The 22,430-nt window shown below is 43.3% G+C and overlaps 1 protein-coding gene across 1 annotated transcript; it reads left to right on the top strand.

The window, feature by feature from the left end:
* Nucleotides 1-3,541: 3,541 nt before the first annotated feature.
* LOC149279246 (calmodulin-regulated spectrin-associated protein 3-like) lies at nucleotides 3,542-21,708 on the top strand. The gene is made up of 16 exons (XM_089501447.1): nucleotides 3,542-3,614; nucleotides 3,709-3,962; nucleotides 7,287-7,415; nucleotides 7,671-7,754; nucleotides 8,743-8,775; nucleotides 12,705-12,843; nucleotides 13,568-13,707; nucleotides 13,897-13,972; nucleotides 14,201-14,252; nucleotides 15,744-17,589; nucleotides 18,392-18,537; nucleotides 18,656-18,882; nucleotides 19,788-19,890; nucleotides 20,698-20,816; nucleotides 20,983-21,101; nucleotides 21,406-21,708. Exons 1-16 carry the CDS (start codon nucleotides 3,542-3,544, stop codon nucleotides 21,706-21,708), a joined length of 3,843 nt encoding a protein of 1,280 aa, XP_089357573.1.
* Nucleotides 21,709-22,430: the final 722 nt, after the last annotated feature.

Below are 22,430 nucleotides of genomic sequence, written 5' to 3' on the forward strand. Positions count from 1 at the left end.
CCACGGTCATCCATTTCACCGTAAATGGCTTACAATTCTTTTTACGGAACTAGATACTTATCCTAATTATTTTGGGACAATTTCCAATAAAATGTATTAAATATATATATTGCTGTATGTACATTTTTGGTGGTTTTGGACAATTTTGAGGGGTTCCAGTTTATTTTGTTAGTCTTCCGCCTGCAGCACCTGTTTTTTCCTAGTGAATAATCTTCCAGTTGTGCTAAAGCTTAACGTGTATTCACATGCACACTAAAGACATACTTGCCACGCTTTCCACCAGAGCGTGTGACACGGCTGCTTTCTCCCGTCACACGTGATTCAGGTGACAACGGTCCGACCGCAGTCTTCATCTCTCTCCTTTTACGCTCACATAGTGCCCAACAGGTCTTCCGGCAGTCCTGATAAGCAGGATATAAATTTCTAGATTGATTTAGCTTAATATTACAGAATTGGTTAATTGTGAAAATAATGTAGCGTTACTCCAACTACATGACCCCCCCCCTTCGCTCAGCGATGAACAAGAAAGTATAGGTCCAAGTGGAATTGTTTTGAGGCTGGTGGGGAAAAAAATAAGATTAAAAGGATAATCTTTAAGCGCTTTCTAGGTCACATTTCGTCTTTATTCTCCCTCTGGCTGGAATTCCACGGACTTTGGCCTTCAAAAAAAAAAAAAAAAAAAAAAAAGGTTGTGTCAAACTGGTTTGGCGAGGTTTTACTTTCCGGTTCTGCGTGTGTAAAATGACACACGCCATTTTTGTTTTTTTTCTTTCTTTCTTTTAAATCATAAACTGGCATGTGTTCATTATCGGTTTGGAAGAGCTGGATCTAGCATGTCGAGCAAATAAACCCCGGTAGATCTGTCATTCCATTTCATCCTCTAAATGTTTAATTGTGCGTGCGTGTGTGTATATAATATATCATTTTATTTTTTTATTACATTTTTTTTAATTAAATTGGAAGGGACAGAACCTATTTATTTCCCCCCATTAACTACAGGTCGAAACGTTTTTTTTTTTTTTGTTTTTTTTCCTCTCTCTCTATAAGGAGCCTTTGATGGAGAGTGGGGAAAAAGGAAAAAAAAAAAAATAGCTTTCTCCTCCCTTTTCTGACTTTCCCTTATGCCGTTTCCTGCGCTGATACAGCGTTCCAATATGTGACCGTTTCTTGTCTTAAGTCAGGAGTATTCGAACACCGCGGTACACGCATACCCAGCAAACATTCAAAAGGGATTTCGGGGAGGAAAGAGGGGGACTTGGCTTCCTGTACGGGATCATTGGACACTTCAATTAATATTATTCTTTTGCCCCATTGCTATTTTGGAACTGTTGCCAGTTGATATATTTAGTGAATGTGGTGGTGCCAGTGCCCCGTTGGTAAGCTCTGGCGTGAGTGTGGTTTCGGTGCTCTCTGTCCTCGTGCCCCGGGAGGGTGCGTGTTTCATGTGACACGGATCTCTTCTCCCATGCTCTATTCAGAAGGTTAAAAATCACCAACTCGGATTATCCTCTTTCCACGGTTTTCCCCCCTCCCTGTCGGATAAATCCGCTCGGATTATAAATTCCTGGTGCTTAACCATTCCCGTGCCAGATATTAAAAGTTCCAGGGTTTGGTGCCAGGCTATATACCTTAGATCACTGGAAGTGTATTTCCCCTTCCAAAAATAGTCTCTTCATGCCGAGCAAATTGATCCTCCCAACGCTAATTGTACCTGTCTGTCAGGCGTGTTTCATCATTCTGTTCATCTATTATAAAACGTGTTAAAAGCTGCACGCTAAGCAGGTTGGATGTGATCTGATAATTAAACGGAGGGGTAAGCTAGCTGCTTATTTTAAGACCTCTTTTTTATTTGTCATAATTGATACTTGCCCTAATATGATGTCATAATACATGTAAATGCTTCCAGGGGTTCTGGCTGCACCGACACCCCCCCCCCCCTATGACACTGTTGGCACCCCGTGCTTAAAAAGCAAGAGGACATCCAATGGCTTCATTTTGAAGCCAGCAGGACCCCTGTGACTCTTAGCGGATACCCCAGGAATCGTATTTAAAGGGCTACAACCTCTTAACCTATGGATAACCAAGAAGCCACAAGTTTTCTCAGTCGTGCCGCCCTTGTATCGTTACATCGATATACACTGACGCATAGTTCTGTATCTATAGTGCATAAACATGCTTACTAGGCCCGACCACATGCGTTCACAGAGGGATATCCCTCCACAAACACGCACGCGTGCGTACACATCTGCTGCCATAAAACCAGGTCTCCCTCGCAGAGTATCTCTGTTCCTGCAGCTGCAGCTTCCCGGCCGGGGGGAACCTGATGTAGCAACTCGAGCCCTAGACTTTACCTTAAAGCAGAGGGCCAGGCAGCAGCTTCTACCGACTGCACCATGTGACCACTGGCCGGTCCTATCACACGCCAGGAAGGAGGAAGCTGGCTTTACTGCTGTAGAAGAGGGGCAGGTGTACGAAGTGGGTGCACACACCACCCAGCACTGGCTTCACGCTGTGTACTGGAGACACAGAAATTGCACGTAGCAAGTAGGGCAAATGCCCGATGCTAACCCACCCCCGGCTGTGAATGAAAATGTATCATCACAGTCTATTATTTTACCAATTTAAACAACCTCCAATTGCATTTTTTTTATTAAAGCAAATATTTTTGGTTTATGTGAGATGCTTTATATTTGTTATATTAAAACGGTTTCTTTTAGCGTTTTTGTGTCGACGGTCCTGAACATGCGCTCAGAGCCACCCACCATCTGTCGCCCCGGTTGCCAGTCTGTTAATTCCTTTGATTCCGGCATCCTATTGCTAAGTAACGCGTTACAGACCGTTCTGGTATCTTTCCAGACATCAACCCCCCCCCCCCCCAAACAAATATCCCCGGAGCTCTGCCGCGGGAGCCGGACGCCGCGGGGCTCTGTTTTGTTTATTGCTGCACGGCGTAGGGCTTATAAAGAGATCCCCGGCAGAATGAAACATATGGATGTGTCTGTGGCAGAGCCGACGTTATTACGAAATATCGCATCGGATTGAATTATCGGGGGTAATGAGCTGTGTCTGGCACACGCGTGGTGTATTAACCCTTTGGTGGCACACACATGTCGGTTCCAAAGCGATGTCGCTGTAGGTACATCCATTACGACCGCCATGCATGGGTATCCTTAACATATAAATGGCCTTAACAGATGTTTGGGGCCCGCTTTGATCTGCGGGGCCCCTTGTTTCAGTGGATGGGCAAGACTCTGGAATTGTCATAATCTTACGAAAATGTATCTAAAGGTGAATGTATGGAGAGCATTCCCTGGTTCGGACATATTTTATGGTTTCCCTTATACTAAAGGACGCCACCTTGTAAGATTTTTTGGCCAGAGGCTTTTAAAACTGGAAGCGATCTCCTGAGGGGAGGGTGGATAAGCGGAAAGCCCTTCCAGTAGTAGTGGTAGAAGTTAACAAGACATGAGATGGGTATAAGACTATCCTGATTGTAATGCAAGGACCAAGCATGGTTTGAGATCTTACGGTGGCTAGATTAATGTATCATGCAACATATAAGGACTTTCCTGAAAACTCAGGATTGCTGTCTGATATTCTGTATAAATGGACAGGTATAGAGATGTTGTTGGTGTTCCAGGTACCGGTGTGTAGAACGTAGAATGTGAGCCGGCAGCCAAACTCACGGTCTTTGTCCATCTCTTCCAGATGTGCCTGAGGAGCTGTGCTCTCCCTGCTACACGGACCAGTATGAACAGGAACACGTGAAGCCAGCCGTGATCAGCCTCCTGCTGTCTGCAGATGTGTACTGCAAGACGTACCGCAAAGCGCTGCACCACGACACCGCACCCCCTCGGGATAATGCCGCGCTACTACTTCTGCTGACTCGGAAGGGGTTAACCCCAATGCAGCAGGGAGAGCCCGTGAAGACCAGCGACCTGAGGGAAAAGCCCATCCGTATGGTAAGAGAATGTAAAACAGGCCAATGCAACCCCGTGTCTAAGTATGTGTCCCTCGGGGCTGGTGCTAGTGATGCCCTTTGACTTATGTGTTAGCGTTTGGTGTTATAGTGTGTGTGTGTGTGTAAAGCAACTTTACGTGTTCGTGTGTGTCTGAGATATGGTATGGTGAGATGCGCCAAAGAAGTCCTGTACCAGTAACCCAAAGGCTCACCCGTAAAACACCTCCATTTAAATCCAAAACAGGGCGATTGATTTGTGTTACGCCACTGATCCCAAACATCCCCCCCCCCATCTCTAAATGTCCCAGAGTAAGTTCTGCTGGGAATAGTCAAACAAAGACGGCTTCCTGCAGATCCCTCTGCACTTTGCACACCGGATCTGCTCTAATTCTGGCAGTGACCTCCGTCGCTTTTATTTGCTCGCTCTCATCCGACCGCGTCCCTGTGCTTTGCTGCTGTTTTTGCTCTGTCCCGTCTCTTGTAACAGGAAACGTCACCTGAGCGTACAAAGCAACCTCTACTTTATAACAGGTCCCTGGTACGGGATACCCGGCTTATGGCACATACAAGTGGCCAGTAATATAGAAGAGGAGATAGAGGACAACCTGACTGGGATAATTCTTCTACCTGTCCGCGTTCTTTTTACTTTTGATAGGGTGGTCCTCAGACTTTTTTATATTCTGGCTGTGACCCAAAGTAGGGGTAACAACCTACAGTCCTCTTAATCTCATACCTGGGATCTCTCTGAGTTAAAATTTAATGCTATATGGGGCTCGGGTCGCCCCTTGAGGAGCCTCTCTCTCTCCGAAGACGGGGAGCTCCGGGTAGTTTTTATGGCGAGCTGGAGAGATAAGACTTACAGTCGGCATCACATGACGTGTATCATAAAATAACACAACTGTCACATGAGGAATGCTGAGCGGTTACACAATACAGGTTGTGGCGTCTTTGGAATGTAAATTTCATTACGCTAAATGTTGCCTATTTCGGTCTTTGAAGCCTTGAAAGGTACGATTCAATTCTTAAGCCGTGGCCTCTGGCATTTTTTTTATTTATAATTTTTTTTGGAATAAGGCTAAACTCTGCATTAACCCTGGAGATGCTAGAGGGTCTACAGAATGTCTTTCAAAACGCACAGAATTATTTGAAATTTCTTAAAAGGTTTGGAAGAACAAAACCAAGTTTATTAACAAATAAAAGCAAGCCGGTCATACCCACAGAAGGCTCTCGGCCGTGTGTAGAACGAGCGTATACTTCTCGGTGGCTCAGGTTTCACTTTTTGCCTCCAGGCTCAGTGTAGGAGAAAAATTTAAGTTTAAAAAAAAATAAAAAAAAAAAAAAAAATTGCCGGCATGTGGAGCACATTGTGGTCATGTAACCACTAACCACTTTTAAGTAGGGGTACACCTAAATAGTAAATACATCTAAATACCTCCAGAATAGAAATGTCAGTGCCCAGTATCCATTTTCCAAAAACAAACCACAATCTGTCCCTTCTCGGATATCCTGATATCCGGGGTTTGCCGACACCCCCCCCCCCCTTTAAGATTTTCAGAGCTCTGGGTCGCTCGGCCAGATGTGTCCACGGAAGAGTAGCGCTGGTCTGTGACATGACCCTAAAATATAAACTTAGTAGGTTTACTTGTTGGGGGCTGCCTACTCCTGGCACTCACAGTTAATGATGCCCACCGTTGCCCCTCTTTTGTTCTTGGTCCTTTTTTTGTAATTTTATACATTTAATATATATATATATATATATAATATGCCACGAGTCTGCTACCTTGGAGTGACCTTAGACTCAAACCTTCAAATCTTTTATCCCTCACATCAAATCACTCTCTTAATCCTGCCGCAACCAACTACGCAACATTTCCAAAATGCATCCATTCCTGACTGCCAGCACCGCGTGACAGGCGCATCATCGAGATAGGGCTTGGAAAGGACACCAAAAATATTCTCCCCCCACCGTGAACCCAATAACGGAGACCACACAGATATGTTGGAAAATAATTGTCCACAGCTTTAATTATAAACCATAACAAAATAAATATATTAACATATATGTATGATATAAACATATATACAACATTCCAAAACAATAAGTCATTGTCTACAACCAATAACACACAATATAACCGTCACACATCCCCCACATGTCAACACATAGACAATGACCTCCAAATTATAACACATAAACCTCACCATACCAGTGAGGCGCACACTAACACCCCAAACCAACAGTAGGGGCATACCGAGATACCCCTACCACCCCGGGTTCTGAGCCACAGACCAGCTCGAAACCTACCAAACGAACCAATCAGACAACCATAACCAACCAAAACATCCCCATTCTACCCCCCACCTAACCAATCCAGCCCCGCCGCTGTGACCAAGCGAGGCAAAAAGAAAAAACCTAAAAACAGGGAGGGAGGGTGGGACAAAAACAGGTAAGTGGTTCAAATTAATTGGATCTAAAATGACCGCCTATATATACCTAAACTAGAAACCCCACCTATAAAAAAAAAACAAAAAAAAAAACTACCACCAATCCCAATCCATTACAAACCCTTAAAGCCCTCCTCCTAGCTCTGTCAAGGCCTGCTCCGCTAAACTGCGCTGCTCCTCTGGCTACAAAACAACGAATCCACTCCCTCGTAATCTCCCGTCTAGACTACTGCAACAACCTACTTCCCGACTATCCCCCCTCCAGTCTGTCCTCAATGCCTCTGCCAGACTAATCTATCTCTCACCCGACGCTCTGCATCTGCCGCACCTCTCTGCGAGTCCCTCCACTGGCTCCCCATCCATAGCAGAATTTAATTCAAAATACTCACTCTATCCTACAAAGCTCTCACTAACACCGCTCCCCTCTACCTATCCTCCCTCATCAGCATACCTGGGAACTCTCCGGGTTTGGCCCGGAGATTGCCGGGTGAGCACTCCTCCTCCGGTTCTTCGGGTCAAGACCCGAATCCTCCACATGCCCGCTCCACGCTCATTTTTTCCTTTACATCTGGGTGTGCCCCCCCCCCCCCCCCCCCCCCGACGTCAGCGGTCCTGGTCGCGTCCCGCAAGGGAAGGCTCCGAGTAGCTGGAGCCGAGAAGTTCCCAGGTATGCTCATCAGCAAATATACTCCATCCGCCCTCTAAGATCCAACAATGACCTGCTCCTCGCATCTTCACTCATCACCTCCTCTGGCCAAACTGCATGGGTTAGACCAGCTGGTTCTTCTAGCTGTTAGAAGTACTTTCCACCTTGTAGAACCTCTAATAATTATCTTTTTTTTTTTTATTTTTTTTTTTATTTTTTTTTTTCTTCTCACAGGCCGCTCACCTTGCTGTTATTGATGCACTCATGACCATTTACTCCATTCATTGTGTTCAGCCCCTCCTACCAGGGGCGGAACCTGGAATTGGGGGCGTGGAGACACAACTTCTTGCTTGGGTTGATAAGGTAGACTTTCTCATGACTACTTCTTTAAAGTCTCTCCTTCTCCTTTAGAAGACCTCATTCTGCATTGTTTTCTCCCCATCCTTCTCCTTTAGAAGACCTCATTCTGAATTGTTTTCTCCTCATCCTCCTTTAGAAGACCTCATTCTGAATTAGTTTCTCCCCGTCCTTCTCCTTTAGAAGACCTCCTTTTTAATGTCTTCATTTTTGTTGCTCACTGATGGTTTTTTTTTTTTCATTCTATATTGCTGCTCCTAGGTAAATCAGCAGCTTCTGGAAGAGGCTGAGAGAGAACATGGGAGAAAGCAGCTGCCTGCCCCAGAGGGGCAGAATCAAGCTGGGGTAAGTGTAAATTGATATGTTTTTCTACTTCAGCAGCCATAGAACATCTTGATATACCTGTATGTGGACCATTGTGTATTACCAGTCTGATGAGCGTTCCCTAAATTGCAGAGGTACCCGTCTCCATCTTCTCTTGTACCACCCTTTGCAGTCCAACATGTTGCCATCTTATTACACAGTCCGCTCCAATTGGCCAAACAGTATGCAGACTGTGTCCTTGTTCAGTTTTGGGGTAACTCAGACTCCTGATTGGGGTTAGTGAGATACTATGCTCTGTCGCCCCCTAGGCCCACATCATTTATGTGTCTTTTATTTCTGGTCTCTATGTAAAATATATGTTGTAACGTATCCATGGGGATCTTTGTAATGTCTTCTCGTTCCTGCTTGGCTTCTGCAGCTCCTGTCTGTCTGGAAACACTTCACAGACTTTTTCAAATTAAAATTTTAATAGGCTTTATAGGAAATCTAGGTCACATTAAACATGTACCATCTAGTTGTGTCCAGAAGTTAGGGGGCGAATTGTACCCCAGCAGATTACATCATGTCACTTCCCCGTTCAGTGCTGGCCCACCACCTGGTGGATTCGGGTTCTGGGGGCCCTTAACAAAGTACCTGTGTCCGTCTGCAATTCTTATGTTCCGAATGTGTGTCCACCTTCTAATTAAGTCTGTCCCATGTTAAGAAATATTATTATTATTATTATTATTATTATTATTACTATTGTAATACCAGCTGTATATTTATTCAATCTACCTATTTCTATGTCCCTTTCTTCTCCCTCTCTGCCCCTTCATTCTCTTTCTCTCTCTCTCTTCTCTTCCACACATTTTTCTATCTTTTGACCTTTTTTCTTTTTTCTCACTCTCTCCATTCTCTCATTTTTTTCTATCACATTCTTTCTCGCTCTCTCCTTTTTAATGTTCTCTTGCTCTCCTTACTTCACTCCACACATCTTTCCTCCCTTTTCCTTATTTTTCTTCCTCCCCAGTGCCCTTCCCGCTGGTACTGGAAGCTCGTTCCTGTAAGTGGCTTTTTCTCGTTTCCCCTCTTCCATGACCCCGTTTCTTTGTGTGCCAGGCAGTTACCCCTCTTGTCGCATCACTGGAGCTACTGCCTGCGTACATAAACCGAATGTCATAGGATTTGCATGCAAATTTCTGTTGTAAAGGATTGTGGGATAGGACAATGTTATGTGCCGTTTTTTTTATGTATTTAAATTTACTTAATAAGTAACTAGTAATCTTTGTCATATATATTTTCTTACTCTTGTTTTTTGTTTCTCATGGTTTTTGTAACTTTTTATTACAATTTTTTTTATATATTTTTTTGTGTTTGCGTTTATCTCTGTATATGAAAATGTTTTCCTTCTGTATATCCCAGAATCCTTTGCAACCCTACTAGTGACCTGCCTCAGCTCTTGGTTCATTGAGAATTCACATTTATGGTCGCCCGTGGATTAAAATGGCCCTTTCGTGTTCGAAAGGACCCATGTTTAACAAGTGTTGGCATGGCCGCTTTTCATATGTTGGGGTCTTGGGTTGATTGATTAGTTTTTTGTGATTATCTCGTGGGCTAAGAGGCGATGCGTTTTGAGATTCCATCTCCTTTCCTCCTTTAGTATCTCAATTGCTGCATGTCTGTGACTGAAATCCTCCTTATTTCATAATGTCTTCATTCCCCCCACCCTCTGAAAACATTTTTCTCAGAGGATGACTGGAGGGCATTAAAGCAGTTATTCATTTTTTTAATTTAGTAAAAAAATGTTTTTAGATTTTTGGAGGGTATATAAATTGCGTTTGGTTTCATTTTTAAACACAGGCCCTAAAAATCTTTTTTTAGTTGCTATGGCAACATTTTTATTGAACGACCTCTTGCTGTTAACACCCCTGAAGTGTTTATTGTTTTTAATTTTTAGTGAGCACATAGTGGGAAGCTGTTGGCAGAACCACTGATTTTTTTTTTATTTTTTTTTTATAGAAACAGAATGCTTGAAAATAACATTTATTACTGTAAAAGACAAAACATGACTTTTAAAGTTTGTAGCCTCTTTAGCCTCCACCACACTAGCACATTTTGAGAAGGAACCCTGAGGAAGGGTTCATTCGTTTCCCGCCAATTTCCTTTGTTAAAAAATGAATAGTATTTTTGTCATACCTTCATCATATTACATGGTTGCATTAAAAGCCGTGCTTAATATTTTTTTTTTTTTTACGTGCAGCGATATGTCTTATTTTCTTTTTGATGTTACATCAATTTCTGTCTCATTGACCAAATTTCAACCTTTTCCAAATATCGCCTTTTGATCTTTAATCTATACCAATTTTTTTTTTTTGCCACCTGACGATGCGTTTTTGTCTCGCGATCCCACCGCTGCCACCAATACGTACTTGAGAAAAAGATGCTACTGCTTTAACCCCTTCCTTTCTGCATCTCTGTCTTTCATTCTATCATCCCCTTCCCCCTAACCGAAGCCCCCCTGACTATCTCCGTTGCTCTTTTCCGTTGCATTTAGCATGCCATCGCTTTTTGTTTAAAGGAGTCTGGGAATAAGCCTCCCGTGGTAACGTATTGTGCACGCCTGCATTTCCAAAAAAAATCTTTATATCCTTTATTTTTAATAAAAAAATACTTTTAGAATGTTCATTTTTTTTTTCCTCAAACCTGTATTTCTTCCTTTTTATATAGTCTTGATTATTGTTGTCCAAATTATTGTACTTACAGAAGAGCTTTTTGGAGCCCCCTGCCTTTATCAAAAAAGGAAAAATTATATTTCACATGTTTTGACCACCAGCCAAAGCTTCTGACGTAAAAAATAAAATAAAAAATAAAATAAAAATAAAATAATTGGACAGCACTGACCTAGGTCATAATTTAATATGAACGGTCTAAAAATAATACTTAAGCAGTGAAATCGCCAACTAGATTGTGACATCCATGTTTCCGTCGGCTTCCTGGACACCATGACCGCCTCTTATTGGGTCCCTGAATACAGGTTTCTTTATATTTTAACCTCTCGTTGTATGGAGTGACATGTTAGGTCACCCTTTCTTAGTCATTGGTCTTCTTTATCCCCCCCCCCCCCCATGTACCGGCTGTACAACGAGGACACCTTGTGACGGGTTTGGTCCTTGCAGCCACTGCGTGTAATAAGATTACGCAATACTTAGATCTACTTGGATTTTTCACCAGTCACACTACCCAGCCCGTCTTGTTGTGTGCCTTGCTCTGCGTGTTTATATGTTCCATCTTTAATGCTTGATGGACATGAATTATAAAGATTGGAAGTCCACCCTTTATATGTCATGAACACTCCAATCACCAATCAATGCGATGGATAGCCAAGTGATAATTTAACCTAAAGCAAAGTTGGGCTGTGTAATCCCAGTAAAAAGGGAGGGTTGTGTTTCAGGTCCTTAACTTCACCATACATTATGAAGAACCAACGCCGGTGAGCTTCTGCTGCGTTGAGATTCCTTTTGGTCTCATCACCCGATTAGTTATGCATTATACAGGTCCACCTCGGCCATTCCTTGCCAGTGTTTACCCTTCATAAAGAAATGAGGACAGCAACTCTACCACCAGCTCTTCATATAGTAAAAAAACCAAAAAACCCAAAGAGAGGTATAATGATCCATGCTGCTCCTCAATGCCTTGCTCCAGGGTGAAAATGAAGCCGGCAGTGGGTTGCTCAATGTGGAACTGGTGAACATGTTCTGCTGGTGCGGGGCATTCCGGACCCAATAAGCGTACATCTTTCCCTTTACACAATTGGCTTCCATCAAATCGATGGGTTGTGAAGATGGACTTTAGGGAAGGGAGCATGAGGTCATTGCCTCTGATAGCATCTGTCTTTTGTCCTTTGTTTTCTCTGCTCCGGCAGTGACATCATATACCCTTGGTGTCTGCTAGGGGAGAACAGGGAATCTGTATCATTAGAACTCTTCCACAAGATGCGTCAGTGAGGGCTGGTTGGTTTAAATGTACTAAATGGAGTTGACCCCACTCTTAGGACATCATGGAAATTTCCATCGACCGGCTCCTTTTTTTTTTAAATTAAAAACAGGACCTGTATGTTTGATATTGGATGTCAATGTTGCGTTTGCCTTTGTTTGCTGTAGTGTCATTATCAGACGCTCTCATCGCAACGTTTCTTGACCTGCTTTAGCAGATGTCCGTTTTGTTGCACCCCTAAAATAAAGGCAAATTTAATTTTTCTAACGACTTTGCCCCACGGTCTGATTCGGGCCCTCTATTCATACCTTTTGTACCTAAGGGCTGCCCGGCTTATAGCTTTGGTACGCCTTACAACACGCAGACTCGCTTTTAATCGATACGGCATTATAAATATAATTGGAAGAAAAACAGATTTGTTGAACGCATCCATTTTTCTCTGAATGTTCCATTAATCTATCTATTAACTTGGAAACGCCATTCACTTTTACTTTTTTATTTCTATTACTTTGCAGCTTGCTGAATGCGTACGCGTAGCGTTTTGTTTGTGCGTTCACACCTTTTTGTAGTGGCTGCATGTCAAGTCCAGACAATGTCTTGCATTTTGTGTAAGGATTAACATATGACGGTCCCAGTGCAACGATAATAAGCATCGGGGTAATAAATCTAGATTTCACAACTACACCCTGGATGTGATGCTGGGGGGTTGTTAACTCCTCTATAATTAAAGGGTTTGTAAAGCAGTATGTTGGGGGAGGGGGGCACATTTATTATTATTAATATTATTAATAATCACTGGGTGAGCCATAGAGTTTTTGGGTGGTGACCCTATTTTGGCAACGCTATAATACAGAAAAGCCTCTGGATAAGGAAGATTATACTTGGGCGCCCAAAGTACCAAAAGCCTCCCTCGTGTGATCCTTGTGTAGATGTTGAGTGTGTCAGTCAGACTTGTGCATGTATTAAATTATAGAAATTTCGCCCTCGTTTTTCTGGCAGATTCGTTATCGGAAGGATAAGGCGCTCTCGAGACAGACTCCTTGCTTCCCAAATGTCTCCTCCCTGAGGGACCTGTCTAATGGGAGCGCGCTAGCGGCCATCATCCACTATTACTGCCCCGCAGAGCTCCGACTGCAAGGTGAGTACTTAGTGAAACATTGAAAACCAGAGTTTAAAAAATGAATTGTTACTTGAAGCAATTTTAACATTATATCAAGTTCACACATATTTAAGTTCCAAAAATACTAGGTATCCAAAAAGCACTAATTTTGCACTTTGGCTGAATCTGCAGACATCTGCGTTACAATCTGTACTATTGTTTGAATTGTTCCTGTAATTTGGGAAAGAGGGAAATTCTGTATTGGTAAAATGAAAGCAACACCTTAACCATGTTAATAAATATATTTTTATTCTGTACACGGAGTAGAGGAGAGCCTCTAATTAAAGGGATATTTATGGCCATTTTTTTTCGTAACATCTGTTGGCCATCAGTGCCAGGGTTACATGCTAGTCTGGACAGGGTGATATGCATTTCACATGGAAACACTTTGGAGGGCACAAGGAAGGCTGGGGAACTTCAGTGGTTTCAAATATAAAGGGTAGTTTGTGCAAACAACGCTGCATTTATGGAATATTCAGGCCGATTGGCAACTTTGGAAATGACCGTCCGTAGAGGATTGTGAAGGGAATTGCCGGTGGCTTTCATAGGTTAGGGGAGGATCTGCATGGTCTCGGAAGGGTTCCTTAAAGGTGGCCTTTATATTGACTTCTGCAGCAGAACGTTGATTCTTCCATAGGTGGATGTCTTCAGTAGATCATAGATTCCAAGATCTACTCCTTATCACTGTCTTTCTTTTCCTCAGATGTCTGTCTGAAGGACACCATGTCAGTGGCCGATAGTCTTTATAACCTCCAGATCCTCAGAGAGTTCTACACTCAGCATCTGCCTCCTCTCTGCCCTCTCTCGCTGGAAGATCTACTGTATGTGCCCACGGCACTGAGGGTAATAGTTCATACTGCCTCCTTACCCCCGAGCCACCTCTTGAATCCGTTATGTAAATGCCTTCTCTTTCCTTGTTCCCATCCTGTCTTGACCATTCCACTCTTCCCTCTTAATCTCATTCCTGTCTTTCTCCGTAACCTCCCCTCCCTTCTCTAATTCACTATTTTGATTTGTCTTTTGCCCGAATAGGTGAATCTCCTCACTCTCTTAGCTGAACTGTACCTGTGCTTTGAGGTGACTAAACCGGACTTCGTCCAGCCTAAAGGTATGCTTAGAGTGGCTATAGGATGGTTTATTCTGAACCCCCCCCCTTTTGGGGTCATCCCTTCATATTGGGTCTTTAAACTTTCCAGCCCTGCTGATTGTGCTACCACTTTGCCCTCCACCTGTTGTGTGTTGAGGGACAGATCAAAGGACGAGGTCTGTGTGGGCTTGTGTAGACTTTATCATGCTTATAGCCAAGGTCTAATATCCTAATGTCTTCCTCTTTCAGACTTGAACACGAGCAGTGAAACTACCACTCCTACAAGTGCAAACAGCGGGGGGTATGTATTCATAGTATCGCTAGCGTTGAAGAGCTGGTTTACAAAAGCCCCATTCACCATCTATCCAAATATCCTGAACCCAAGCCTTTCCGTTACGGCTAAAAGTCAATACATACCTCTCGGCTATATGAGGAATATAAGCAGAATGCTAACAGTAAGGGTGGAGAAGTTTAGGCGCGTTATGTGAGGCGTCATTATTTTGTGTTCCTCAACAAACACGCCACCAGCACGGGAATCGGCTTTTCAAATGGAAATGATTCTGAAGAGCTCCCTGAAGTCCCAAAAGCTTATGCGACTACTACTTTTCCTGTTTTTCTTGTATCAACTCATCTTGTAGAAGAGTTCTAATCCTTCACATGATACAGATCCCGTCCCTGCTCTCTCTCTCTCTTGCAATTCTCCCCTAGACCCACATTTTTGTTTTCCCTAATTTTCACACTGCTTCATTTTTGCTCTGTTTTAAACTTTCCCTTTTATGTTTTCCCAGTGGCTCTCCGGTTTTTAATTTCAGACCTGGAACCACAGGTAAGCCCATATGTTACTGTGTGGGGGTATTAGCCCTGATGACCCATTGTATGGGAGCTATTTTTTTATTTTATTTTTGTGATGTCATACCGCTATGTGACATAATGGCTTATTGGGAGAAGAGTTCAAATACGTCCACGCTATCTTCCAGGGTCTCTGCCTCACTCCTCCTCAATGTCCCACATGGAAGGATTTGGAAAGACTTGGGTGAAAAACCCGTTGAGGTAAAAATCTTTTATGGTCGGGTAACTAATGGATTACATGAACATAAGTGGCGTCTTTATACATACAAAATTATGAACAATTACTCAATTCTTCCTGGTGTTTCAGACACATTGATGTCTTCAGCGTCCTGTGTTTGATAAAGGTTCGGGATAGGACTTTTTTCTTTACTCTAATATCATCAATACTTTTAAAATTGACAATTGTAATGTTCCTAATTCCTATGTTTTACAGTCCTGTACACATGTATTGGCGTTTTTATAAATTAAAATAAGCAATGCATGTGTAAAACCCACCTTATGTGTAAGACATAGAAAAGGCCACCTTAATTCCCTTCTCTTGCATAAATCGAATACCATAATAGCTGTGGGAATAAAAACCCAAAAAACAATCTACTTTGGTCAGGCATAGTATACCAATAATAATAATGACTAATATGCCTGAAGAAGACACTCGAGTAGTCTTATAGTTTGCAATGTATTGCAATTCCGTTAGCCAATGAAAGTTCATCTTTGCTAAATTTGCTCCTTTGGGATTATTCCTTCCCATTAAGTTTGCAGTAAGGATATGGTTTAAAAAGAGGAGTACTCTTGTGTCTTTATCATTCAGACGTCCCTGTTTAGACCACAATTAACATTTTGTTACCAACTAGGAATGTAATTTCACTTTAAAATAGCATTGCGCTGTAATCTTGTGTAATTGGTAAACTTGTTTTTTTTTTTTTTCTTTTTAATTTCTCTACAGTCACCCGTTGTCCCAAGCTGTCTCTTTCAGCATCCCCTTTGGTTTGGACAGTGATGTAGATATCGTGATGGGGAACCCGGTAAATATTCTGCGTTCTGTGAGTTCAGACAGCCTTACTCAACCTGCCTATGCTCCATCGTCCCCTAAAAGCGTTACTCGAGCTACCTATACCGCTCCTGAAGATCCAGCAGAAAGTCCAATTCAGCCGCGTACGTTCAAGAAGGTTCCACTCACTGGAAAGGGCAGCCCTGACCTTCAAGCTCAGGAGAAATCTGGGAGCGGCTCTGGAGTGCAGGCGGACCTTCCCACCATTGAAGAAGCACTACAAATCATCCACAGCTCAGAAACTAGGCTTCTTCCAGAGGGTGCTCCAGATGGATTTTACCTTCATTCTCCCGAGGAGCCTAAACCGTTGAAGGTGGATGAGGAGGTAGTGAACCCAAATGTTGGTGTCTACAGGACGCACGATAGCTCAAGAAGGCTTTCAAGAGATGATGACTCTGTGCTGAGGGACAACAGCTTGGATTCTGATGCAGAGGAAACCAGGTTAGCTCAAGAGTCTAGTCGAAGCTCACTCAGCTCTCAAGCAGATTCTTGTGCTGGTTCAGGTACTAAAATGACCAGTTTCGCAGAGCGTAAGAAAAAGCTGGATGCCAAAGTTACGTCAGAAGGTTCTCCGTCTTCGCTTTCTGTCAGCCCTTCCACCACAACATGGGCCCAAAAGGCTGAGGAATCTCCAGTGAAGAGTCCGGCCTTGAATTCTGAGATGAGCCAGCTGGGTGCTCGGCTTGAAGAGAAAAGGAGAGCCATTGAGGCCCAGAAGAAGCGAATAGAAGCCATTTTTGCTAAGCACCGTCAACAACTTGGAAAGACTGCCTTCCTCCAACTAAAAAGGAAGGATGGATTAGAGGAAGCTGACGAAGGTATGGAGGGGGATGACAAAATGTCTCCAGATGATGGCCTTCCAAAAGAAATCGAAGAACTTGAGAGACAGAAGCCGAGTGGGGAAGAGGATAAAAATGATGAGAAGATGCAAGAAGGGTTAAAATCGAGAGGAGACAAGCAGGTTAGCTTTTCTCCAGAGGTGGCAAAAGCTGGACTGGATAATAATCTGGGCGACTACAACCGCGCTGTAGCCAAGCTAAACACAGCTCTGTCGTCTCTCCAGTCGGACATGAAAAGATTGTCCGAGCAGCAGGAAAAGCTCATGATAAAGGAAAGTAAAGCTTGGGTCATACCGGCTCCGAAGCCATCACCGCCAGCACATCGGCCAAAATCCTCCCCTCCCACAAGACTCACGAGGGAAATACAAGCTCCTCGCTCCTCATCTCCTGCATCTCCTTCTCAATCGCCATCGCGCCTGGCTCCAAAGTCTCCTCAGCCCAATGCTAGAAGATCTCATCAGATACTACCTTTTACCCCTAAGAGTCCCAAGCAGAATAGACCAGTTGAGCTCAAGATTCCCCCTCTCAATCGAGTACTCACTCCTCCGCAAAACGTGGATACCATACCTCACCTGCGCAAATTCTCCCCAAGCAAAGTGCCGATGCAGACACGGTCTTCCATATATTTCTCAGAAAGAGAGAAAAAAGAAACGGAAGATACAAACACGATACCGATTTACGAGGGCTATGGGAATGTCCGTCCTGTAGCCTCTGTTGTCCCGCAAAGCACCGGCTTGGGGAATACGGCCGAGGAAGAGGCGGAGGAGAAGAGGAGCAGTCTAATTGAAATCCCGCTGTCTGAACTGAGAGTCACCGACGATTCTGAAATGGAGGGAATCGATTCTTTGGAGGGAACCCCCGGAGAGGACAATTCACAGAAAGGAGTCGGATTCTTTTTCAAGGTAATAAACCAATGGCGAAGCATTGACGTTTTCTTATGTTCATGTATTGATAATTTGGTTCTTGACCTCTGAGTGCTTACATTAATATGGGGGACCTTGACTTTCGTTAAAGTGAGGAAACCTGGTTTTGTACCACGACGTGACTTTGAGCTAGTTAATACATTTTTATTTTTTGCATCTATCTGTGAATTAAGTTCAGCAAGTACAAGTTTGACATACTTAAAACCGGAAGACAGAAGCCTGAAGGTGATTATTCCACAATTTTTGATCACTCCTTTTTGGAACTAGAACCATCGTAATCAAGAAATCCTTAGGGATCTATTCATTACCTAAAGCAGATCTATCTTATTTTTATTTTTTTAATTTTTTTTGCTAAAGCTTATATAACTGTACAATATGTTTTATAGATGAAAAGGGGGGGGGGGGATATTTTTTTTTTTCTTTCTGATATTTCAGAAGTGACCCTTTTAATATGCAGGGACAAAGGGGTTAATGAGATGGGGATTTGTAGAAAATGTGTGATAAATAATATTAGAATATATTCTCTCCATAATCTTACTGCGTATGTGTTTGGGGAGATTAGTTGTTTCTGTTAACTCCAAACATCATCCTGCTTCTTATGATGCCTGACAGATGTCTGAGATCCCTACAGACGAATGCCTCGATGAATTGTTAGCCCTGACGCTTTAAGGTCACTGAGCTTTCTGGAGAGTTGATGTTCATGCTGGATAAGGATGGGTTTTGGGTATAGTCCCGTTCTACTTCTTTAATAGTTTGTTTTTTTATTTGATATATTCTCTAGGCTAATGAGCGGACAGAGGGAGAAATGGCTCAGAGGCGTGCAGCCTTATTAGAGAAGCAACAGAAGAGGGTGGAGGAAGCGAAGAAGAGGAAACAGTGGCAGGAGGAAGAGAAGGAGAAGAAAGAAGCAAAGGAACCAGTAGCCACGTAGGTGTTATTAGAAATCGTCATTGACCAGCACAGCTTGTTCTATGATAGATCACACCTAGAATAGCACATAAGGATGGCCCAACATGGACATTGTAACGTTTTATACTTTCTTTAGCCGACAGCCAGAGGAACAATCACGCAAGGAAGAGGAGGTTGTGTCACGCAGAGGGGACTTCACAAGAATGGAGTACCAGCGCAGGCACCAGCTGAAGATCATGGAAGATCTGGACAAAGTCCTGCGGCAGAAACCCATGACGGTCCGCGCAGTAAAGAAACAACGCCCCAAGACTGTGTTCCATGACGATTCTGTCATCTCCCGGAGCCCTGTGAGGGGCTTGCTGGGTAAGAATGTGGAATGATGATAGGAGGGATGCCGCAGCATTCTCTTGTGCGTTCCATCCCGTGGGAAGCGGTCTGCGTGGAAACCTCGAAAATGCCCTAGAAAGGGTGTCTTTATATTAGAGTGAAATTTTGATATTGTTGCATATGAGTTATCCTTTTTTTTTTTTTTTTTTTTTTTTTTTTTTTTTTGAGAGTTTTACAAAACAGTGGGAGAGGCTAAAAAAAAAAAAATGGAGACGATGGCCTTGCAGAATTTGTCTGATGTCCCTTTTTTATCATGCATTAGCCCCATCTCGGATAAATAAATTTAATAAATAAAATTAATTTAATGAATAGAATGTATTTAAACTGGTTATTGCACGCCATTATATACAGGCCAGAATAAGTTCCACATAGGGTCACTGGCCATGCAAAGCATATATTCACTTAATCCCCACCTGCAGATGGTTGTAAAAAGGTAACCGGTGAATTCTCATTGGTTAGATAACATAAACATGTAAATCTTTGCCTCACATAGACATCCTTGAATATTTCCTTTGTTTCATATGTGTAGCCGGTGGCAGCCAGTAGCGTAGCTCATCACCATGCTGACATTTAACCTACAGAATTTGCTTCCAGGGCAGGGTGCGGTGCTTGCAACGTAAATCTTTTAGATCATCCAACGCAAAATCAGTTTTTGGCACTTTGGCTGAGCCATTCTCCACCTCGCCTGCCTCCAGTCAGGAAAACAAAATGGCAGCCAGGTTTACCCAAATGTATTGATTGCGTTATATTTGTGTTGGTTGCACTAAACTTTGGGACATGTCAGGAAGGCTGGTTTATCATGGGGTTTTTGGGGTTTTATTTGTGGGGGGTGATACCTCGCTCAGAAATTGTGTAAGTAATATTCTCTATGCTGGTTTCAGGTTCCAAGCTAAGTAAAGTTTACTCGCAGTCTACGATGTCGCTCTCCACTGTGGGGAATGACAATGGCAGTGGAACGATGAGGAAGTCCCCAAAGTCTCCAAGGTAATTTACAGGGCACGACAATGAAGTATTATTATTATTATTATTATCTTTTATTCATATAGCGCCAACAATGTACGCAGCACTTAATACAATACATATATTCAAGGGGTCCGACGAGACGAGAATCGACAGACTAAGACAAACCGATACATTAGGTGGAGAGAGCCCGGCTCGCAAGCTTACAAGTAGTCCTTTTATTGTAACATTTGACACCTGCCATGGATGTATAGAAAGATGGTGCCTCTCAATATCACAAGTTGATTCGGAGTCTCTGTAGGCAGTAAAGGTTCCGTTTTTTTGGGTTTTTTTTTTTTTTTTGTTTTTTTTTATAGGTATCCCCTGTCTTGTGGACATGTGTTTAAAACCTCTACGCAAATCACATTGCGCTGCCGCCACAATCGCAAAAGTATATTCTAATCCAGAACGTTTCAGTGATTGATATTGGAAATGTTATTAAAATGAATGCTGTGACTTCTTGCAGTCGGGGGAACCCCGATATGATTATCCAATAAATCGGCGAGATAACGCTTGGGATATGAGTGATTAAACGGATGACTTGACGTGAATTTTAAACAGTGGTGAAATGGTGTTTGCTAAAATGTAATATTTTATCAGTGTGCTAGTGAGAAAACACTTTGGATACGAACGTTAAGCGTTTGGGTAGACTGGTAGTTTATAAACTATATTAAAATACTGATAAATGCTGTGGTTGTGGGGGGACAAATGAAATGCAAATAGACATTGTCGCTTCTTGTCACCGTTCTTATTTCTGTGTCCTCACTAACCTGCGATGTCTTATTATTTCAGAGCGGTCTCTCCCTCTGGTCTGATGTCACCAAGTCGTGGTCTGTTTACTCAGAATGGTGACAAAGATTGGGACACCGGCTCCACCGCCTCATCCCCAGCTTCCATCCCAGAGTACACAGGTAATACGGCGACTTCACTTCACTGGCTGATGTATTAACCTGTAACTGCCATGATAAGTCAGAAGGCCTGACCGCGCCGACCGCCTCTCGACAAGGGACCGACGCGGTCTACCGACTCTTCCTCCTGTGCATTCTGTGTCTAACAGCCGTACCTCTGCCCACACAGGTCCTCGTCTGTATAAAGAGCCAAGCGCCAAATCAAACAAGTTTATCATACACAATGCTTTGTCTCACTGCTGCCTTGCGGGCAAAGTCAACGAACCCCAGAAGAACAAAGTTCTAGAGGTTAGTCATTACTGTTGCATGTTTTTTTTTTTTGTTGTTGTTGCATGTTCATGCATAATGGATATGCGCATAGCATAAATAAAGGGCCGGAGTAAAGTCTCACGAAGCGTTGGAATTTTACCTTCAGCAGCGTTCCATTTTCTTTCTCCACATGGTATGGAGAAGGATTTAAGCGTTTAAGCGAAGCTTTTGGTTTCCAAAGGGCCGATAACCCTTTCTAGCTCTACAAGGCTTGGGGATTTTTAAATCCGGTAGGATTTTCCATTAAATACTAAGATGAACTCGTTCTTTTCTACCCCCGCAGGACATTGAGAAGAGCCAATCCAACCACTTTCTGATCCTGTTCCGCGACAGTAGTTGCCAGTTCCGAGCAGTTTACACATTTTTGCCCGAGACCGAAGAGCTGACCCGGCTTGCAGGCTACGGTCCTCGATCAATCAACCTTTCCATGATCGAGGATATTTACAAGTACAGCTCGGACCGGAAACGATTTACCCAGATTCCCAGCAAGACCATGTCCATGAGCGTTGATGCCTTTACCATCCAGGGCCACCTCTGGCAAAGCAAGAGGCCTACCACGCCCAAGAAGGCAGGCACCCCCAAGTAATTGCTCCTCTGTCGCTGCATCGACATGTGCTCTCTGTACAACGTAGTCCAGGAGGCTACAACCTTCTCAAATGGGGTCAACATGCTGTCTTATCACTTTGTGCCCGTGTGATGTCAGGTTATTTTTACTTAGGTCAGACTGGTATACTTTACTTTTTTGGCCCGTTTGCTTTCATCTTGGACATATTAACTTTTTAGCTTGTTGACGGCATCTCACCTGGGGTCAGCTGGATCCCGTCTTCCTTCTGCTGTGCCCACGGGTTCCCCACATTGTAAATGAAGCCGGTGCCTACTCGGCAGCCTAGACTATTACCGAGGACACCTTGCCCCGGAGGGTGCAAAAACTTGTCACCTTGGCTGTCTCATGAACCTCTTGGTATGTTAATCTATGCCCACGTCTCATGCTATGATGTTGGCGGCTGCTCCGCTAAGGAAACTGGTCTGTTCTCTGTGTATTGCCCACTGCCCTTCATATGTGCCAATCTAGTCCCCAGTAACCATTCCTTTCTAAGGCAAAGCTGGTGCCTTATAACACTTTTACATCCACTTTCTGTGACACCTTCTCAGCCATTTAAAGCACTTCTTGCCAGTTTCTGATAAAAGGTGCCTTTTTTTTCTTTTGCAGATCACGTTTTTTTTTTTTTTTTTTTTTTTTTTTTGCTGAACTCAAGCTTCCGCCCGCTCAGCCAAGCTTAAGCTTCTTTCCGCCTGTCCCCTTCAGTT

This window comes from Sceloporus occidentalis, unplaced genomic scaffold (assembly GCF_023333645.1).
Source record: "Sceloporus occidentalis isolate IW3139 unplaced genomic scaffold, rSceOcc1.0.p SCAF_174, whole genome shotgun sequence".
NCBI classification, from domain to species: domain Eukaryota; kingdom Metazoa; phylum Chordata; class Lepidosauria; order Squamata; family Phrynosomatidae; genus Sceloporus; species Sceloporus occidentalis.